This window comes from Cibotium barometz, chromosome 5, assembly GCF_041138505.1.
Source record: "Cibotium barometz isolate CiBa-2024 chromosome 5, ASM4113850v1, whole genome shotgun sequence".
Lineage (NCBI taxonomy): Eukaryota > Viridiplantae > Streptophyta > Polypodiopsida > Cyatheales > Cibotiaceae > Cibotium > Cibotium barometz.
Genome location: NC_141050.1, coordinates 60,993,363 through 61,008,262, shown reverse-complemented (window position 1 = coordinate 61,008,262; position 14,900 = coordinate 60,993,363). Strand labels below are relative to the sequence as shown.

At 41.1% G+C, this 14,900-nt stretch overlaps 2 protein-coding genes across 2 annotated transcripts; both read right to left on the bottom strand.

The window, feature by feature from the left end:
- Window positions 1-776: 776 nt before the first annotated feature.
- LOC147638725 (uncharacterized) lies at window positions 777-1,249 on the bottom strand. The gene is made up of 2 exons (XM_086798808.1): window positions 1,128-1,249; window positions 777-1,039 (listed from the first exon to the last, which is right to left on the bottom strand). Exons 1-2 carry the CDS (start codon window positions 1,225-1,227, stop codon window positions 777-779), a joined length of 363 nt encoding a protein of 120 aa, XP_086654934.1. The 5' UTR covers window positions 1,228-1,249.
- Window positions 1,250-2,650: 1,401 nt separating this feature from the next.
- On the bottom strand, window positions 2,651-3,689 carry LOC147638724 (uncharacterized). Its single transcript, XM_086798807.1, has 2 exons — window positions 2,831-3,689; window positions 2,651-2,760 (listed from the first exon to the last, which is right to left on the bottom strand). Exons 1-2 carry the CDS (start codon window positions 3,687-3,689, stop codon window positions 2,651-2,653), a joined length of 969 nt encoding a protein of 322 aa, XP_086654933.1.
- Window positions 3,690-14,900: the final 11,211 nt, after the last annotated feature.

The window sequence follows — 14,900 nt, the reverse complement described above, 5'->3', positions numbered from 1 at the left end:
ATTCTCTACTAACATATTTATCTTTTCAACATGCATACCTTTGCTGAGTATGGTTCTAACAGGTGATCATAGATCCGCTCATCCTTGTCTAACATTATGACATTGCGATCCATAAATGCTGCCACTAGGCCAAGAGTTCCAGTGCCAGCAAACAAATCCAAAATCGTGTCCCCAGGACGACTGAAGACGGAGACGATGTATTTGCTAAGCCGCTGACCTCTCTGACAACCACCCCGCCATGGTCTACCCTTTCTCTTCACCAGATCCTCCGATGGCACTCTTGAAAACGCACACAAACCATTAACCATATGCCATAAAGATCACCGAAAATCATTTTAAATTCTATCTTGATTTGAATGCATACATACATGTCAAAGATAAGATCTTGCCCTACATCAAGATCATCACCTAGTGCCAAATCCCTTAGTTGATCCCCATGCATCACAAAGCTTGTAGCAGGAGATGTTGAGCGAACAAAAACAGCCAATATTAGACAAGTGACCTACAAGCAAAGACACATTGGTTGTTCATGCATTTTCACCTTAAATGGGACAAAGAAGATTTGCACAAATGACAGCCCCAAAGAGAACAACACCAATACCTGGGTAGTAATCATTTGCCCCATTTTCTTCCCAATAAATGGAGTACACCTCACAACCTGTCTATGATAAATGCCAAACCCAACGCTCTGTGCAACCTGCTCAATGGTCACTCCTTCTTCCATAGTGTAAAGGCATGTAAAGAAGCCTCGATCCGAGAGACAAGAATCAACAACTTTAAAAGTAGTCATACATGCCATCCCCAATCTTATTCCAATATGGAACCTTGTTTGCAACACAACCTCCAATGATGATATTTGAGGGGAAGTCTGCAAATATCAACTCCACACAGTAATCGGACCCTCTACTCTTGACATTCCCTACTGTGCAAATAACATTCATGGCATCAAGCACTTGCTTTCCCAATGAGGATGCATCCTCCATGTTCACAAAAGTAGCCGCAAGGTCCTCAATACTGACATTGAAGGCATAAATGGTTCCTATAGACAGGTTTTTGACATTTAACACACATAGTCTCAAGTCAAAACAATCGGATCACGATAGAGATGAGGTAGGAAGCTCACATACCTGGAGCTTGCAATGTCTTGGTTATGATGTCAGTTGGTTGTATCCCGCCTGCACTACTATTGGATGTCTGTTGTTGACTCTGCTCCCTATTTGCTTCCATTGCTCGATTCACCTCCAATGCACGATTCACTATTTCCCTCCCTAAATTCACTGGCAATGACTTACGAAAAGAAGCCGATGCAATCGATGTTGCATGTGATGTGGATTAATGATCAATTTGCTGGCTACGAAGCTCCAATATAGACTTATGTTGGCGATACAGATCAAGCTCCTCCTCAGGCACATGGTTTCTTTCAAGGTCCAACCACCACGGGCAGAAACGAGACTCTATGCTTGACATGGCCTGTTCAATGACAAACATGAATAAACATAACTCACCCTCAATATGAACATGTTTCTCAATCATGGATTCAAAATGACAAATTCAATCACTTACTCTTCCAAGCTTCAAATCGGCATACATATAAGATTGATTGTCAACACAAAGCCACACACTAGCGAGAGGGGGTAAAATATCCAATTGGTGCTCCTCAATTTCAGAAAGCAACCATCTGCAAGCCAAAGCACAAATGATAAAACAACACACAGAAAGAAGCATGCATGTTTTTTAACAAGGAATATCTGGGTTATGTTGGAGGAAAACCTATAAACGACTCGCCGTGTAGCACTTTGTAGGCCTGGTTGATGGTCAATATCATGGCTAAATTTTATGCCTCCTTCGTGCACTTTGAAAGCCCTTTTGAAGTACTTTCTTCTGCATAGAACAACAAAAGAGGTGAATCGGCTCTCACCTGGCAACCTGACTCAATCGGCATTTTTAATATCATTTTGGATTCTCAAACCCAGCTCCGTGATCTGAAGCCAGTAGGAGTACATGTGCAGCCATTCCCTAACCTTTGTCTTATCATTTGGCATACCCTCAAGTGATCGCACTGCAGCCTGAGAGTTGTCCAATAGCTTGACAATGTGAGCCTTATCTGTGTCTCTGATGCAAGCAGAACCTATCATATTGAGCTTTTCCTCTGTGGCCACATGATTGCTTGACGCGTGCCATGGGAGGGAGAGCACTGCACACCAAAAGGCCTCACCGTTGGAGGGATCAGCAATCCTTGCATATTTTGATGTTTTTCCTCTGTAGAGAACTTCTACCTTTCGAGTCACATTCTCCCTAGCAGACTCCGCAAGTGGTCCATTTGATGCCTCATCAATTTTTTGCTCCATCTCATCCTTGAACAAGAGCCAAGTCATAATCTGGATTGGCAAATGAAGCCAACTAGGCCTTCCTCTGGCAGATGCACTTTGCATCTCTCTCTCAACCCATAGCTTGTCCTCATTGTCCAAATGTGCCATGAGAGTTGTTAGGTCGGACTCTCCCAATCTTCTTAGTTGAAATAGACGATCACCAAATGTGGTTGGCACAAATGCATAATCATGCGTCCTACAAAACAAAGAAGAAATATGTTAATATTCTTGAGTACAAACAACTTACTTGACATAGAAGGAGACTCTGATGACAAATTAACTTACTTGTTCAACCTGGACAATGAAAACAAAAGCTCACCCACATCCCTCCGCTCGAACACATAAAATTTACAGAGAACACAACAATGCATGGACAAATCCCCTTGAAACCCTGTAATAAAACACAAAATTAGGAAGGACAAAGAAGCATAAGAAACTATAACATCCCAATGAGAACTCACCTGTAGAAATGCAGTCCATCCAAGCATTGTGTCGATTATTACCATCAAGAATATGCACCATTTTTCGGCTCAAGTACGGACCCCACTCGGGGTCAAGTGCAAGAGTTTCCTCAAATTGTTGATTCACAGTCCTCCAATGCTCATCCCAAGATTCCTCCCTCTCTTGTGTCAATGGTGTCTCCTCCCCTTCCAAGTCCATAATTGATACTGTGAAAGCTCCCATGCTCTCAATGTACCCACCTAGTTTTTTGAAGCTTCGAGTAAGAGATTTATCTATTGAGGGAGAAACCTTTCGGATTGCCTCCGTCTGGATCATCCTACAGAGAGGAACACGTGGAGGTGGAGACCTAAATTTGACTCCTATCCTATCTAAAAAGGCTTGTGGAGTAGATGTCTCTAGAATCTTCCCAAAAATATCAACCTTATTTTTTTTCTGCTTGCTTCCTTCAGTTTGGGTTGTGACAACTGTTTCTTCTTGATCCTCTAGTGGATGTGTGTTCTCTTCCCCCTCTATCTCTCTCCCAGTATCCTCAGTATTCTCACCTTCATCCTCATTATCACCACCTTGAGTATTCTCACCCTCATTTTGATCACCTTTATTTTCCTCAATTGCCCCCACTACATTTTGTCCATCCTCCTCATTTCTTTCATCACTATGTAGATGCTGCCTATCCATATCCACCTCCAGGTTAGTGTCATCTATGATATGTACCGCATGCTCTGTAGTAGTAGGGTTTGAGGAGGCGGCTTGCTCCAAAGTGCTAGAAAAATCAGCTTGCCTCCTTGTGTGTCTCGATGAGCTCTCACCTGGGCCAACCTGCACACTCTTTTTCCGCTTAGCAAGAGGCAACTCATCCATTTTTGCACAACAAGAACCTTTCAAGCAAGATGCTCTAGTGAAATGACTCGAACTCATTTGAAAACCAGATAGCCATGCAAAAATACAAGAACAAATCTTCAAATAGTATTGTACTCGTATTGTATAATTAATTGATTATTTTAACAGCAAATTTAGTAATACGACACAAACTTAAAGAAAAGGTGGCACATTCACTAAAGAGATTAAATTCAGTACTGCAACACAATCATCAAACAAAGGTGGCACATTCACTATCCAACAAAACGGCCAACTCATTATAACGAACAGAATATCTTTGAGATTATCATATGGAGTGCTTTGGCCCAAATTCCAAGGCATTCAAAGCCGTATTGAATATTTTAAAAAAATCTCCATTGGAAAATATTTACGGAGCCCTTTTCAGGTGTTCAATTCAAGGCATTCAAATTTATTGGAAAATATATAAAGATTCGGTAGCCCAAATCTGAAGGCATTCAATATTGAGTACTAATAAACTTTAGAAGTGATATTTCGCAATCCAACACTTTTTTAAGGACAAACTTTTTTCTTTTTGTGCTATTGTTCTTTAGATGCACATGTTTGCTGGTCTCCTCTCTCGACTGTGTGAGCCGTTTCTCAACCAAGAAGACATCAAATGTGAGTTTTTTGAGCTTCTTGTATACACAAAGTCTGCATAATATAGACAGTAGTAAGAGAGACAGTCTATGCAATGTGTTTGAGACAGCACCATATAGATAGCATGTTCTTACACTACTCTCTCCAAATTTCTGCCGCCGGGGGGATCCAAGGGGGGCCAGCGGCAGCCATTTAGGCCGCCCTTGGCGGGGGAGTTCGGGGGCAGCGCCCCCGAAGCTTGAAACGAAATCAAAATCGTGATGATTTTGTCACTGCTCGGCAGCAAAACATCCTATTATTTTGTGCGCTGAGCGCACAAATTAATTCAAGAAAAATAGCAAGAGGTAACGCCGCACATCTCATACTGTGTGTGGAGTGTGGCAGCAGCAAAACATCCTATTATTTTGTGCGCTGAGCGCACAAATTCATTCAAGAAAAATAGCAAGAAGTAATGCCGCACATCTCATACTACTGTGTGTGGAGTGTGGCGGCAGCAAAACATCCTATTATTTTGTGCGCTGAGCGCACAAATTCATTCAGGCAAAATAGCACAAATTCATGGATGATGATACCTTTCTGTGTCTCTTTGTTGGGGAGAAAGATTGGAGTGGGGAGAGGGCCCTGTGCATGAGATCAGCGTTTCTTTGCTGGGGAGACGTATGATGCTTCATGATCGCTTCTCTGCGTGTGTGTTCGAGGGAAGATGCTTCTGTGTGGAGGACGACTAAAAGCGTTAAGTAATTGCTTCATAAGAAGTAGCCGACTACTAAAAACCCTAAGTTAGGCACTGGACAAATTTTTTTATCCTAACACTAATGAATTTCAACACTAAAATTTAAGGGTTTGGTCAATATTTTTCCGATTTATTTAAATCTATAGCACAGTTATGCTATGGCATCCAACTGGTAGAGTTTTTGAAATCTAACAGGAGATTATGAAAAGCGCAAGAACTAACACAAAGCAAATATGTGTGTGTGTGTGTGTGTGTGTATACATACACACACGTGTACACACAAACATATATACATATATACATGTACTCTTTTTGATACCCTTCATTATGACTATTTTTGCAATAAATATTTTTATTTGCTTCTACCCATAGTCTTAAAATGAGCCTGGTAAAATTGTATTATGGCTAGTATATGTTATTGATTAGAGCAAGAACATCTAGTATTAAAATATTTTTGGCTAATATTCAATGTAAATTCCTTAATTGTTGTTGTGATTGCATTATGCAGGGAGGCTCGTGTTTTCCTCCATTCTACAATGGGTGCATGCATCCGAGTCCCCTTCTTGAATGGCAAATGTCTTGTGTCAATCAACATGATCCGGGGGAAGCTTGGAACTATTGGTGGGATAAATGTGGAGGCCTTACTTGAAATTGGAGGAGAGTATGAGCCCATTTGTCCTTTACACTTGTATGCAGGGATTGGAGACGAGGCATATTTTATCTTGGAGCATTCATTGTCCTCTGTATATATTGCCAAATCAGAGAATTATTTTGAGACCCCAGAACAAGGCCCCTCAACTATATTTCCTCCCGGTTCTCGAAAGAGTACTCCAATGTAAGTGGCATTAACTTTGACTTTGACATTTTCTGTTTTGCATTGCGCATTGAATTAGAGAGCATTGTGCTTTACAGTGACTTGGACACTGAAGAGATAGAAGAAATCAATGTCCAAGCACATGGGTCATTGCAAGAGGAGATAGAGGTCTCTCCTGTGGAAAAGTGCTTTCAACATTTGGAAGAGGAAGATGTTCAGTTTGATACTGCGGTCTCTTGCTTTCAAATAATCCGCATGTTACCTCCTACTGATGTCTTGCACACTTTAATCCATGATTGTGATTACAAAGGCAAGGTAAAAGAGCTTCCCAAGGTGTACCCAGAGTTCAGTACATATGAGCTTGAAGGTGGGAAAGGTATGGAAGGGATGGAGCAAAAATACGAGGGCAACATTTGGACAAAGCCACAAACGCAAACTAGGGCCAATAAAACTTTTGTTCTTAGGAAGAGCTTCTGCGGGGGAACCTTCCAGTGCATGAATGAGCACTGCTCCTTTAGGACACGTATGAATCAACCAAACAAACTCCATTGGAATGGGCAGCTGATAAAATCTCCAAAATATGGGAATTTAGCAATTGGGAGTTTCGGGAACCTTGAGTGTTTTTTCTGCAAGCATGTGCCAATGTGTCTTAAAGAATGTCCTGCCTGTGTCTATTATTTTATGCCAAAAGAATCAATGCATAGCAGACTATTTATTCATTATGGCAAACATACACACATGGTTTCCAAGGGAATGTGCAGAGCATTGATACGAAATATCAAGGCCTTTGTAGCACGTGCAGTGGGCATCGACCACAACGCTGGGCCCAGAAAGGTACAAATGATTGTGGCAAGGGAGGTGGTTCTAAGAGCATTCACTGATGATGACAAGGCACAGGGAGAATTCATGACAGAGAGGGAGCTACAGGAGATGTCGCAAGAGTTGCAAAGTTTGATAAATGTCAAAAAGTACCTAGGAAGTGCAATTTAGCAAAGAATAGTATGCAATTATCATCTTTAATACACTAAGTATGCTTTATGAATGCAGGGTGAAGCAGCAGATGGTAATGCAAACACGAAAAACAACACGGCCTCTGGGTGAAGGATATGAAGCCATTCTTAATCTAAAAAGAACATGCCATTTTGAGTTCTTCCATGGTTCTCGATTTCCATTGCAAGCCACCACTACTACTGAGCGTTGCTTTATCTTTAAGATGTCTACTACTGGACCTGGTTCTGGGATTGACATTGTTCGGCGAATGGACAAGGATAGTAATGGGGATCTTAATCAAGCATGGGTCTGCTTTGATCATGTGCATCGAGTGGATACTGGATGGCATACAATGGGAGCACATGTTTATGACCACATGTAAGTTACAAGCGGTAGAGAGCATTGCTTAATTTGTGTCTTTAATATAACTCTGTTTCCATTTGTGGCATGCAGGATTGGTGAGCTATTGACAATAGCAACTTGTGAATTTAGAGAAGAGGATGAGGATGCTCAAGTCATGTTTTGGGAAAATATGAATTTGGTAATGGTGGAGCACACAGGGAAGGTAGCAAATTTTTTTGGGTTTATGGCGGATGAGGCTGGCGCTAACTGGAATGCAGTGAGACGTGTCTTCAACGACGGAAAGGAGATGATTGAAAGGGAAAGGTCATGTTTATGGCATTGGAAAGACAACCTTCGTGTCCACACGCAGAGGTACATCTATAGCCCACATCAAGAAAAGCACAGGGAGATGTGTGAGAAGTGGAGGACTGCCCCAAACAAAGAAAGTGCCCTTCAGCAATTTCGCAGGATACGAGCATGGTGGGCAACTGGCAAGGCAGCTGATAGAAACATCCCTAAGCTTCTTAGCTGGTTGAGTTGGTGGCACTATAGGGTTAGTCGATGGGGTCATTTCATTTTAAAGGTAATGTTTGTAAGAGATTATTCATTGTATTATTGTGTGCCTCCTACTTATGTGCACTGCATTGTTTTTAATCAATTTCTACCACTCTCTTGTAGGATGGAGAGCCTATTGTCAATGCTCTTGTCCCAAGGACAAATATGTCAGAGACCAAGCATGCAAGCTGGTTGGCAGGGGAGGGGTATAGGCAAAAGATTAGTCTTTATGATGCTTGTGTGACAGATCTAATCAATGCTTACTTCCAATGTGCCAGACAACTGGCTTTCTTGGAAGGAAAATACACAGGTTGTGGGCCTACAATGGAGCTTTTGGTTGAGAGAGCTCTTTCTCAACAGAAAGCAAGTCCATCCCCAATAGCTACCTCACGAGCAATGGATGATGCAGTGGCGGGGACCCCTATGTTTTCAAATAGGGTAAAATTCAAGGGTGAGAATAAAACTATTCGAGCCAAAAGGCCACTACATGACTCGACAGAAGAAAACTTTGGCAACTCTAGCCATAGGCCTGAGTTTAACTATGTGACAAGAGAGAGGTTAGAGCCTGCAATAGAGGTCGATGAGCAATGCAAAGTTTTAGAGAGCCTTGAAAGTGATGTGCATGATACAAAGTGGGCCTTGCGGAGGATACCAACAGTGAATCGAGTTGAGTGCAACCACTGGGCATCAGGGAAAAAGTGTAGCTCAAGGTTGCGAGGGGGTGATGTCAGTCCTTGTTTTTGGAGTGATTGTCAACTATCCTCCTAGAAAAAGGAGAAGTATTGCTATTTTTGTAATACAGATGTTAGGCACACTTGGAAAATTACAAAGACAATATTACATCCACCAGAGGATGTCCCTTGTGTTTGGCCCATTGCTAAAGGTACCAAGTTACAAGTGAAAGAAGCCTGCAAGCTTATTAGAGCAGGATATGACATTGGTATTCCTCTTGAGTTTTTTCTAGAAAAGGAGCTTGCAAAAGGCACTAGCGAGACAAACAAGGAGGTGAAACAATTTCCATATCGACGAGGAATTTCAAAGGCTGCATTTGGTCAAATCACTGCAGCCTTAGATATGCATGCAGAAGTTGTAGGCAGCCATATACATATAGAAGGGGTAAAGGAAACATTTAGTATTAATCCATTGACCAATGGGAGCCAAGACACATCTCTGATAGAGGTCACTATTCAGAAGAATCCAATGTGTTCATGTGTGGAGTTCAGAGATAGAGTGGCCAAGAAAAGACCATATCTTGCATGCAAGCACATATACTTTGTGTTCTTAATGATTCTTGGACAGGATGTGAACAACAATATTCATATTCATCAAGTTTGTATTTCTGAGAGAATTGTAAAAGACATGCTAACTAAGTCTATTAGAAGTCATCCTCAACAGCTTTAGGAACCTGCAACCCACTTTAGTTGAAATATGTATGGGGGTCATGTCATACCAGCTGAACCGTAGTACTTGTTTTGGAAATGTTTTGGTTATTTTATAAATTTTCCTGTCTATTGTCTTTTGTTTGCTAATGGCTCTCCAACATTGTGAATACTATAGATTCAATATCTTTTTAGCGAGCCAAGCAATATGGGTTTAATAGTGATTTTTTGTATCTGCACCATTGGTTCAAAAAAAAATTATTACAATGGTCATTTTAGAAAAAAATTATTACGATTGGTTACCCTTAATTTAGTGTAATTTTTGGGAAAATTGTGCTGATAAAATTGTGAAAATCATCATTTTGCATTTAACCCTTGGTTAATGCCTATAAATCTCACTCAAATTCAAGATTATTCACAGTCAGAATTGCATTTGGGAATGTGCATGAGAATGAATGCTATACGCATTATGTATTGGGCACATTTTATCAGTATAAAAATGGGAACAGACACTGCCCTTGTCCAGATTAAGGCAAGAGGTAAGACCTCCCGCATAAATTTGGGTTTGCATTGCATAATGATACAAAATAAACATAAAAAGCCCAAAGGAACTGTCAGCAAAACATTGAAATATGTTTCTCACATGGAGCAAAATGACCTGACGGACGAGCTCATGGCCCCAACCATGAAAGAAGAAGAATATCTCTTCCCAAGAAGAGGATCCACACCGAGAAGAAGATCTGAAGGAAGACATGGACACAAGAAGAGAAGCTGCCACAAGAAGAGAAGCTGCCCCGAGAAGACTGGAAGAAGAGACGGACGCGTGGAGAGATGCTGCCACGAGAAGAAGACTGAAGACAAGAGAAGATGTGAGGCTCCAAAGAGTGAGGAGCCATGTGAAAATCTCTGAGAGAGAGAGAGAGAGAGAGACCCCACAACCCAATGTAACCTGCCCCAATAAAGTAAAACCACCTCTGAGCCACCGATGATGTAGGCCACGTGGTAGATGTATGTGTGAGCACTTTAGTCAAGGTCGCGGGCACTTATAGTAGCCTTGGACACATAGAGAGAGAGAGTGTCAAGTACTATGGAGTTTAGGGACTTGAGGCACTGGTCGCGGACTGTCAAGTAAGAGAGAAACTTGATACAGGGTCCAGGTGTGCTGAGATAACTTGAGGGGAGGAGTAGACACTGGTCGCGGACTTCCAAGTAAGGGGAGGCAAACTTGGTATAGGGTCTAGGTGTACTAGGAGTATTCACTTGAGGGGAGGTGTTGAAATATACAAGTGAATAGGGTGTGTGTGGGAACAAGCTCTTGGATAGAGGCTGTAAAAGAGGAGATGCAATTGTGAAAGAACCTGTGAAAAGGTTAGGAGAATCTACTGGGAGAGAATAATGGGTAGCATGAGGGAATTTAGGAGTGTGGAGATATTCTGGGAGATATTCAGGGAAAAGAGAAGAGGTGGAGAGAATCAGGCAAAAGGTGGAGATATTATGGGAGTGAATCATGGAGAAATCAATGGGATTTGATGCTTGATGTAAACTCTATAAATTGAGGCATAGCCCTAATGAGAATTTGCTGGTTTTTGAGTATCCATGCCTACATTAATCTATCTGCTAATTATTCACTAATTACGTCTTAATCATTTCTTAATCACTTTGTTAATCATGTTGATTCTAGTGTATGATCCACCATAGCTCATCATTTTGCTCAAATTTCAACAGTCTTAAGGTATCAGGATTGAATGCTACAAAGACATCATGTCCTCTTCTTGACCTAGCCTTGATTTACATGTCTACTCCTTTGCCTCAAATCTGAAGTTCTTGCTTCCTTCTCTCTGCAAACAACCCAAAAAGCAAGTTAAGTGTAAATTCAAGCCCGAAATGTAGGCATACAGGATCCCCCATGATGCTACTCTTGCTGCGATGATGACACTAGCCAAAGACTTTCAAGAACGGCCACCCAAGCCAATGGACCTGGATGTTCAAACAGTAGAATAAAAATCATTCTAGCATGAGAGACAGAACCTAGCATATGAAAGAGCAAACTCTAGCATCTGGGAGATGTACAAAATCCACGGAGAACTCAACATATAGACGGTTGTAGAAGACCTAGGAAAGAAAGTAACTTAGGCGCATCCTTGAGACTTCACCACCTTGCACATAATTGCCACACTAATAGTTAGCTTATGAAAAATGATACCATCTTACAGGGTAGCATCTTCCTCTCTTCTCCATCCCCAGGCAGCTTGAGACGACTTTCATTGGCAAGTTACAGCATAGCAGATTGACCTCCTTATCATCGTAATATTTTTCCCACTGGATGTCAGCATCTTTTGCAATTGCATTGAAATGGTAACATTAGTTGTTTAACCTGAAACTATAAACCCCTTTTTTAGTTCTTTTCTGATCTGATAAACTACTCCCATTAATGCCCTTGATAAAGTCATTAAGCTGAACACCTTCCATGTCCACATTAGACATCATTCTAAAACCTCTTCAGCCTGCCCAGGTATGTGGCTTGCATGCTGACTCTGTCTAGAGTCAATTTCTTGATCCGAATGTTTGTTCAATTTAGCCTTAGCCTCCACTTGTTTGCCAACTTAGAGCTATAAACTCTACAAGAAGCCGGACCGCTTACCTACATGTTGAAAACAAATAAGAAAAGCTCTCTCTCTCTCTCTCTCTCTCTCTCTCTCTCTCTCTCTCTCTCACACACACACACACACACACACACACACACACACACACGCATGCATGCGTGTGTGCACACAAAGAGGTTTAGACTACTGAAGATGCACGTGTGTACAAATTTGTCAAATGGTTCAACCTAAAACATGCCTTAGCACTAGTGCAAACTAAACATATTAAAGTCCTTCACAAGCTTCAACTTCAAGAGAATCTTTCAAGGTTTATAGAAAATTAAAACAAGATAGTCCTTTGATCTACCTCTAAATTGATGGAAAGACATCAAAGTTTGGAGGCCATGAACCTTATTCAAGATAAATGAGCAAGTCGTACCATATTTATGTTCTTTGTTTTGCAACCCATAAGAGCAGACCAAACCATTTCGATAGGACTTATTCATCATCAAAGTAACAAGAGATGACACCTATAAGATATGCTTATAAATAACAAGAATAAAGATACAAACCTACATCCAAGAAATCTTGAAACTGTAAAAGAGTTACCTTAAACAAATGGCATGTCACGACTTGGCAACTTGAGATGAAAAGGTAACTTTCATCATCTCAATAACAAAAGAGAGGACACCTATAACTAACAAGAGTGAAGATACAAACCTGCATCCAAGAAAGACAAATCTTGAAATTGTAAAAGAGCTATATCAAAGAAATGGCATGTAATGACTTAGAAACTTAGTTGGAAAATGTAAAGTGTTCAAAAAGGAGAAAACCACTAAAAGATAGACATGAGGAAAGGAAACCTACTACCAGCTAATATGGCAGATTTTATGACCAACCATGATCAAACCAACCCTTATTATGTAGAACTTGCCCATTAGAGTAGAAGTGATTATGAAAAAAACCCCTTTGCTACCTAAAATCTTAGCAATTGCTCAACATAAGCCTGCCAGAGCCCATCCTCATCATTAATACCCCCCTTGAGTACCTTATCTAATCTCTATCACTAGCAAAACTCACCATGATTACCCCCCTTCAATTATTCCAATGCCTAGGCTATATATATATATTGCCCAATAAAAAGGACCACAGTTGATTATAGAAGACCAGCACCTCGCAAAGACCGGAATGTTACTCCAGCTACTAGAGCTGGGGCTGAATGCAACAAAACCATGAAAATTGTTATACACTAAGAACCATGAAGATTGAGGAGAGATCCTGGCCCATAGCTCCAAGAAAGTTCTAGAAGACAAGATTTGCTGCCATTTTTTGCAGACACATTAGCTTTGGAAGACCGCAGCGATTGGAAGATATGAGAACACCTTCTCGGCAAGCTCCGGGGGCACCTTCTCCCAAACACTGTAAAAAATTCGATGACTTGCACCTCGCTTTATGTACTCACATAATTCTGATTGTAGTATTTGCCTACAGCTACATGCATCATCATTAGAACCCATTTTGGATAGCATTAGCAGATTAAATTAATGGTCATCAAAGAAACCCTTGGATATGTAATCATCAAGAAAGGAGGTTGTTTATGTAGTAGATTAAATTAATGGTCATCAAAGAAACCCTTGGATATGTAATCATCAAGAAAGGAGGTTGTTTATGTGACCTCCATGTAATCATCAAGAAAGGAGGTTGTTTATGTGACCTCCATGTAACCTACATCAAAAATCCCCTCTCTGTAATCTAGAAAGGGGTGGCAGATATCCCAACATGAGGTGTATGCACATTTCAAACCTATTGGAAAATCCTGGGATGTGGTTGCACAAGTTTACCCTAAAATGGGTTAAGTGTACGGAGAAGGCACAGTGAACTAGTAGAGGAAAGCTTCACAACGTACAGAGAAAAACAACAGGAGGATGTATACCTTCATCAGATCGACCGAGGAGTCCATGAAGCTAGGCAAGGGAAGTAAGCATGATTTCTATAGATGAATATGAATGTAAACGGCGATCTCGCTGCTTCATCCAACAGAGATCAGAAGAAAGGAATCGCCTTACAGAGAGAAAGGGTCACGTCCTCTGCAAAAAGGTGCAAGCCAAATGGGTGTGAAGGGATCTCAATAATACAAGAGATAGGCACTCGTGAAGAGTAAGAACGGGAAAACTGTGGTAGGAAATGAACGGGGAACACGGACCCCAAGCTACAAGGATGAAGAGGAAAGCACCACTTGCTATCTTCTTTCAACGCTCGTCCCCACCACCTTCACACAGGCTGGGATTCGGTTAACTGGTAACATAGAATATGTGCATCCAACTAATCTATGAGAAGAGTACATGCATACGTTCTTACAGACTCGTCTAATGAAAATGTACGTCTATATTGATGATCTAGACAATGCATATGTCATATTGATCTTTCAAACGTACACTACTTCGATGAGAATGTGTACATGTGTTGACAGATTTGTTGATCGGTACATGTGTGAAATGCCTTAGAACCAGGATACAACTATGTGCATCTAGGCGTCATCTAATAGGCACCGTTTCACTATATAGAAAGGGTATGCCCGTTAGGCTTCTAGTTACCATGGACACAAGAGTTAAAGATGTGCAGAAGTCTATAATTGCTGCTTGGGACACTCCCCTCTCTGAAGAACCCTCATTCTCTACAGTCTGTCCAGACTATCTTCTATCCCTCAGAGATCCTTACTATCTTAAAGCCCTTGCAATCATGGTAACCCTTGACATAGAAGACCATGAATTTCACAAAAACTGTGTCTGTGTAGTGGAGAATGTGCAACAGATATGTGAATACTAGAATGCCTCTGCTAAATCATATAGCAGAGAAGGAGAAGAAGAAGATTGAATACTTGAACACCCGTTAAGATGCAAATCAAAGCATGGTAGTGTTTATGAAGCTAGACGAAAGATCTAGCAGTATTATGCCCATGGTCACAAGGTGGTCAGATCTGAAGATTCCAAAGGAATGAACCTTCGACACAGAGAAGCTACCCAAAGAACTCCCTTATCTAGTAAGGTTGCAGATCAGAGAAGTCCCTGGAGCTTCAACCAGTAAGTCTCTTTGTGTATCTACAAATGTCAAATCTAGGTCAAAAGAAGAAAAGCTGAGATAGCTTGAAGATTTGTCCCAAAAACTAGGGACAATAAGTCTTGATCTTTGTGATCACTCTCC

What these genes read in the sequence shown, in the direction of transcription:
- LOC147638725 (XM_086798808.1), bottom strand. Translation starts at nt 1,227, where the DNA reads ATGGAAGCAAATAGGGAGCAGAGTCAACAACAGACATCCAATAGTAGT. An exon ending in CAAGACATTGCAAGCTCCAG is followed by an intron (nt 1,040 to 1,127) that starts GTATGTGAGCTT and finishes ACCTGTCTATAG; the next exon opens with GAACCATTTATGCCTTCAAT.
- LOC147638724 (XM_086798807.1), bottom strand. Translation starts at nt 3,689, where the DNA reads ATGGATGAGTTGCCTCTTGCTAAGCGGAAAAAGAGTGTGCAGGTTGGC. An exon ending in GATGGACTGCATTTCTACAG is followed by an intron (nt 2,761 to 2,830) that starts GTGAGTTCTCAT and finishes GTTTTATTACAG; the next exon opens with GGTTTCAAGGGGATTTGTCC.